The 6129-nt window shown below is 41.1% G+C and overlaps 2 protein-coding genes across 2 annotated transcripts; both read left to right on the top strand.

The window, feature by feature from the left end:
• The first annotated feature begins 126 nt into the window (after nt 1–126).
• Nucleotides 127–2863, top strand: LOC133975120 (casein kinase II subunit alpha-like). The gene is made up of 11 exons (XM_062413005.1): nt 127–251; nt 358–469; nt 575–676; nt 764–814; nt 898–957; nt 1091–1174; nt 1270–1380; nt 1542–1643; nt 2238–2338; nt 2450–2598; nt 2729–2863. Exons 1-11 carry the CDS (start codon nt 151–153, stop codon nt 2833–2835), a joined length of 1080 nt encoding a protein of 359 aa, XP_062268989.1. The 5' UTR covers nt 127–150; the 3' UTR covers nt 2836–2863.
• Nucleotides 2864–3382: 519 nt separating this feature from the next.
• ssna1 (Sjogren syndrome nuclear autoantigen 1) lies at nt 3383–6078 on the top strand. Its single transcript, XM_062413165.1, has 3 exons — nt 3383–3761; nt 5047–5246; nt 5887–6078. The coding sequence occupies exons 1-3, from the start codon at nt 3710–3712 to the stop codon at nt 5977–5979; spliced, it is 345 nt and encodes a 114-aa protein (XP_062269149.1). The 5' UTR covers nt 3383–3709; the 3' UTR covers nt 5980–6078.
• The last annotated feature ends 51 nt before the right edge of the window (nt 6079–6129 follow it).

The following is a 6129-nucleotide window of genomic DNA, read 5'->3' as shown; positions in this document are numbered from 1 at the left end:
ATAGTACTGTTGTTATTCCTAATTGCACAACATCATTTACAGTAGCTGTAAGGATGCCCAGTAAATGGTTACCTGGTTTGTTTAGCTGTATTTGTAATGAACTTGTTTGTTTTATTGTTTAGGAGATTTAGAGAAGATCTGGTGTAGAATATGTCTGGCCCTGTTCCAAGCCGCTCTCGAGTTTACCCTGATGTAAACACACAGAGACCTCGGGAATACTGGGACTATGAGTCCCATGTTGTTGAATGGGGGTTAGGCATATTGATCGGACTGTTTGCAGTATTTGTTTTATATTGCTTTGTTTGGGAAATACTCTAAAGATTAACTGACTGTTATATTCGTCTTCTTTTGTTTAAGGAACCAAGACGACTATCAGCTTGTCAGAAAACTAGGGAGAGGCAACTATAGTGAAGTGTTTGAAGCCATAAACATCACAAACAATGAAACAGTGGTCGTCAAAATACTGAAGGTATAGGGTCAATCACTCAACCAGCTCTTCTAACTGTGAAACAATTAATAGTTTTTCATTTTATTGGGGATTATATGTACCTCACCAAACCGCCCCTGTTCACAGCCGGTCAAGAAAAAGAAAATCAAGAGGGAAATAAAGATCCTGGAGAATCTGAGGGGTGGCCCAAATATCATCTCACTGTTAGATATCGTCAAAGATCCCGTGGTAATTTGTTCTCCTTATTGCACAGTGATTCTGGACTAATATTTTAATACATATATGCACAAACCAATGTTTTCCCCTCCTTTTCAGACACGAACGCCTGCTCTTGTCTTTGAACATGTGAACAACACAGACTTCAAGGTTTGAAATCTGTGAATTCAAAAATATATCAATATTTATACAAATATATAAATTCTGATTCATATATTTATTTATTTTTACAGAAATTGTACCAAACCCTATCTGACTTCGAAATACGGTATTACATGTATGAAATCCTAAAGGTAAACAGCTTTTGATAATGAATATTTACTGTACGTTTTATGTTATGGCCTTCATTGGTTCTTTTAACATTTGCCAGATACTTCACATCAGAAAATACTCCTAACACATTATTGTTCCTCCATTACCATTTAGGCCCTGGATTACTGCCACAGTATGGGGATAATGCATAGAGATGTCAAGCCACATAATGTAATGATCGATCACGAACACAGAAAGGTATTGTCTATTGCGTCAAGCATTTTCTTAATGTTATCTTTCACCTGTGATATCAATATGATCATCTAAATTATATTATATTTTTTAACTTCCAGCTCCGTCTAATCGATTGGGGTCTGGCAGAATTCTACCACCCAAACCAAGAATACAACCTGAGAGTGGCCTCCGGGTTTTTCAAAGGACCTGAACTGCTGGTGGATTACCAGGTGAGCCTCACATTTTTATTCTGCATGTCAAATCATGCCAGTTTGCCTAACTTGGCAAGTTAGGATTTGTATTATTCAAGAGGAAAGACATTTTTTCAAACTTTATCTCTTAATGTTCACGTAGCCACCTCAAGCATTTGCCCCTTTTAATATTTTTGTAGATGTATGACTACAGTTTAGACATGTGGAGTTTGGGTTGCATGCTCGCCAGCATGATCTTCAGGAAGGAGCCTTTCTTTCACGGTCATGACAACTACGATCAGGTATGAAGAACTCTGGTTACGGAGCTTGTGGCTCGAGCAGTGCAGTGATTAGGCCTAATAGTACAAGGTTTTAATTTCTACACACTGAAACTACAGATGTTTTCCACAAGGTTTTTCTCAAACTCACTTCAAACGTTTTTTTTAGCAGGGGTAGACATATCTATTCGGTTCTTTGATGCTCTGAAAGTAGAAGAAAGTGATTTAAAGACAAATGTGTGACACAAGTGTTAAAGTGGTGTTTATATAATTAAACAAATAGTGTAATATATATACAAAAATTACATCTTGAACATAAACCGGATTTGCCTGTAAATTGAGAATTATGCCTATTAGTATAAACCATTATTCATAGAGGTAACACTTACAGAGGGAAGATCACTGGTTCTGATAGATTTTATAATAGAGAAATGTGCATTCTCAAACTGTAGGAACATTTCACAGCTATTTCATGAAGTCAAATCTATATCTGGACCACTTTACTGTCATAAGATATAAACTTCATACAAATTCATACCCATAAATATCCCTCTCGGGATTCAGCAAATGTCTGTATGTATCTTAAACATTTTGAAATCGGTGTTTCCTGAATTTCAGCTGTTGCGGATAGCAAAGGTTCTGGGCACAGAGGCCCTGTACGACTACATCGACAAGTACAACATTGAACTGGATCCATGGTTCATTGACTTTCTGGGACGGTAAAACACTTTGGCTGGATGACCTCAATTTGAATATCATTGTATACTTTGAGCACACTTTGGGCTCATGAACACCTCACAATATAACTCTGTCCCTGGTTTGATCTCCAGACACTCCCGTAAAAGCTGGGAGATGTTTGTGCACAGTGAGAACCAGCACCTGGTCAGCACAGAGGCTTTAGACGTCCTGGACAAACTGCTGCGCTACGACCACCAAGCCCGGCTCACGGCCAGAGAGGCCATGGATCATCCCTACTTCTGTAAGTTCGCTGTTTGTTTTCACCCTGTCTGCTCGTCCTATGTTTTTTGTGCACTTTATTTAAATTGGTTCGATTCTTGTCACCACATGAATTTGGTTAACGAGTGGCTCAAATCCAATTGTGTTTGCAGATCCTATCGTTAAAGATCAGGGAACAGGGGCCACTCCAGGAGGGATGGCTGCAAGCTCCACACCAGTCACCTCTTCAAGCATGGAGTGGTATTCCTCTCTGGAATGAGCCGCCCTTAGGAGCAGGAATAATCAAGAGTTGTTTTTGTCATGTGTAATTTGCAATTAAAACTAGATTGTGACTGTTTACCAGTCTAACAAAATAATCAATACGTCTCAATAACACTCGTGGTAATAAAGCTAAGCTTTAAGAAGTGAATGTCGGTGACTCTCACCCACTACTAACCTGTAGAATACAGCATGAATGCAGCAGCAATAAAGAGCCGGAGCATTCAGTTCATAAATATATGCTCTCATTTTTATTCCTAATGATAAACGTGAGGCATTCCACATATACAAATAAATAATATACGTTAATAATGAAAGAAAATAAGCAAATGTTATTTTGATCCAGCAGTTTCTAGACATCGCCAGTAGAGGGGGTTAGAGGATTGAAGCAGAAGGATCTAGAATACTTCGAAGCCGCCTGAACGGACTCGCATTGGCTGTGGTTCAGACATGAAGACCAATGATTGGTTGTGATATCATCAGAATGTCAGATTGAGCCAATCAGAGGCCGGGTAAAGGCGGGTCTTAGTGGTAAAATCAAATATCACATCCGGCGGCTGCTTACGTTCAGTTGCCCGGGAAACCGACGTGAAGGAGGAAGTCGCGAATACAATAACTTTAAATATGAACCTGTAATTTAGCTTCGATCAAAACAACGGGATAAACCAACCGCTCCGTTACATCCAGGAAGTAACGGGGACACGTTAGCATTAGCATTAGCCGCCGGTAAACGAGGGACAGCGGCTCAAATCGTGGCAACTGGGTCGAAACAGTGTGACATCAAAGGCAGCTGGGTCTAAACAGAGTGTGATCAAAGGCAGACACGCTCTCCGCTCTCTGGATTCGAGCTTCCCTCACCGCGGTTGACCGTAAACATGGCCCAACAAGCTGCTGCTCTTCAGACCTACAACAACGAGCTGGTCAAATGTAAGTCACTTCATCTCCTAATGAGCTTTTATTAACAGTCGCTGAGCATCATGGGAGCTGGGTTGGTGTAGTTCTCACCACTTAGTTTAATATTGTGGAAGAAGATGTTCCTGTCCCCGGTGTTTTCTCAATGTACCCACATCCACGTCCTCTATTCAGCCCCATGACACTGAGGTCCGAGCTGAGGTCGACTTTCTTCTTTTAGTAAAATTACCTGAGAGAAAACACGTTTACATACGTGTGTAATTAATTTAACAGAAAAACCCTGAACCCGCAGAGACATCAGGTTCCTACAGTTCATTCACCTCTGCAGTAATTTCCCAAGTTTTACTGTAAATACTATTTACTACAACTTGTACATTACATTATCTCCCATGAAGTTTTCATGCACTATTATGATTTGCACTCCTCATCCAATCCACCTTGTGCCTTATGACTGTGTACTGTGTCCTACTGTGTACTGTGTCCTACTGAATATTATGTTTTACTATATATTTCGCTTACTTGTATGTTCTGTCTATCTTTACACCGGGGAGAGAGACAAACAGATGTACACATGGAAGGATTGATGATCAAATGGACTTTAAACTTTTGTCTTCACTGTTAGTTTGATCCCATCCACAGCTGTTGTTTTAGATGAACCTGTGACATGATGGTATAACCCGTCTCCTCATGAATGTGGCTCAGGAGACACACTTGTGTTTCCTTACTGTGACGCTGTCTCTACTGCACAGAGAATTAAACTCATCTGAACCAGCCACCTGATTTCCACCTGAAGGAATATGTCCTCTTCCCGCTCACTGTGTTTTCATGCGTAAAGCGATCTGTGGCTCCGTCCCTCGTCTCACTGAAACAGATTATGAGTCTTCTTTGCTCTGCTTGTTGTAGTCCTTTGACCTTCAGCCGACACTGCAATCAGATTAACTCCCACTACAGATTACAACCGTCTATCATCTGGAAATCACTCACACAGACTAACACAGTGCATCTGATAGTATAAGCGTTTTACATTGAGATCCAAATCTGTATTTTTATGCATTTTAAGCAAACAATGAATAAATATCAGCATTTTTATACCAATGAATGTGTTAGATTTACTTTAAATAATACTTGGGCTCTGACTATCATTTTCTTAAAATAACAATAAATGTATTATGTTGATAACACGTGACCCAAATTCTGTAGGTGAGATCTTCATACTACTTCTGTTCTGACCAAATTTTACCGTGATGAATCAAATCCTTGCATTTCAAATGGTCTAATAAACCCTCCTTGTCTCTGTCAGGTATCGAGGACCTGTACCACAGTCGTGACGAGGACGACCGTCAGACCAAAGACGAGGAGGCGGAGAAGGATCGAGTGCAGCACGACGTCCGCGTCCTCACAGAGAAGCTGAGCCGACTCAACGAGAGCCTGGCGCAAAGATACGCCAACCGCGCCACCTTGGACCGCACCATCGCCGAGTCCGAGGCCGCGTACTCCAAGGTGTGTGTCCGGCTTCCTTTCCAGTTTCTACTGCAGAGCGAACGATGATCGCATTCATTCCCACTTCAGAGCAAAAGTCCTGCTAGTGGGTGTTAGTGGTTTTCTGACCAGTTAAACTGACTGAGGGTCACAGCTCCAGCAAGTTGAGGCGTGATGCTGAACTGTAGATCAGTTAAAAAGACGTAGAAGTTATTAAAAACCAGAGTTTAATTTCCAATATTCAGCAGGAAACTCGTGTTAGCGAGTGATGACAGAGGCCTCAGTAGATTTATGATGGCATACCTGATGCATTCAAAACATCATTTACTTCAGGCTTCTACAGGAGATTCAGGCTGATGCAGTAACGCTGGTATACTGTTATTTTACTTTATGAGCCGTACTGGATTCTCCATCATTCCCTCCTGCAGCAGTTTCATCTCACTCAGGTACCCCCCCCACGTTCCGAAGCTGAACTCCCCGCTCACACTAATCACTGCAAACACACTCCTAAGCTGCTCTTATTAAAGAACAACAAAACAGCCATCAGTCTCCACCCTGTTTAAAGTACCTCCACAGGGCAGCACCACAACATCAGCTCATACAGCTTGTAGATTTTACAGTATGTTGAATATGACGTGTTTAACTTGTGTTCCTCTCACAGATCCTGGAGAGTTCCCAGGCTCTGCTCAGCATCTTGAAGCAGGAGGCAGGAAACCACAGTAAAGCCTCGGAGTCTCGGAGGAAGGAGCAGTGATGTCACCACAGCACTTTTTATCTGTTTATTCTCCACGCTGAAATATTTATGTTTGAAATGTTAATTCTTTATTACAATAAATGTCTCTTACTATCATGACTCTTTGTTTAAAACACAACTAATCAATGCAGTGCAAGCATGAATTGTTCA

The sequence above is a fragment of the Platichthys flesus genome, chromosome 19, assembly GCF_949316205.1.
Source record: "Platichthys flesus chromosome 19, fPlaFle2.1, whole genome shotgun sequence".
In the NCBI taxonomy this organism is placed as follows: Eukaryota; Metazoa; Chordata; class Actinopteri; order Pleuronectiformes; family Pleuronectidae; genus Platichthys; species Platichthys flesus.
Note: the sequence above shows the minus strand (reverse complement) of the source record. Positions and strands in the feature narration are given on the sequence as shown.

Coding starts and splice junctions, on each gene's coding strand:
- LOC133975120 (XM_062413005.1), top strand. CDS start 151: ATGTCTGGCCCTGTTCCAAGCCGCTCTCGAGTTTACCCTGATGTAAAC. Junction 677..763: donor ATATCGTCAAAGATCCCGTG/GTAATTTGTTCT, acceptor CCTCCTTTTCAG/ACACGAACGCCTGCTCTTGT. Junction 2,599..2,728: donor CATGGATCATCCCTACTTCT/GTAAGTTCGCTG, acceptor TTGTGTTTGCAG/ATCCTATCGTTAAAGATCAG.
- ssna1 (XM_062413165.1), top strand. CDS start 3,710: ATGGCCCAACAAGCTGCTGCTCTTCAGACCTACAACAACGAGCTGGTC. Junction 3,762..5,046: donor CAACAACGAGCTGGTCAAAT/GTAAGTCACTTC, acceptor TGTCTCTGTCAG/GTATCGAGGACCTGTACCAC. Junction 5,247..5,886: donor CCGAGGCCGCGTACTCCAAG/GTGTGTGTCCGG, acceptor TTCCTCTCACAG/ATCCTGGAGAGTTCCCAGGC.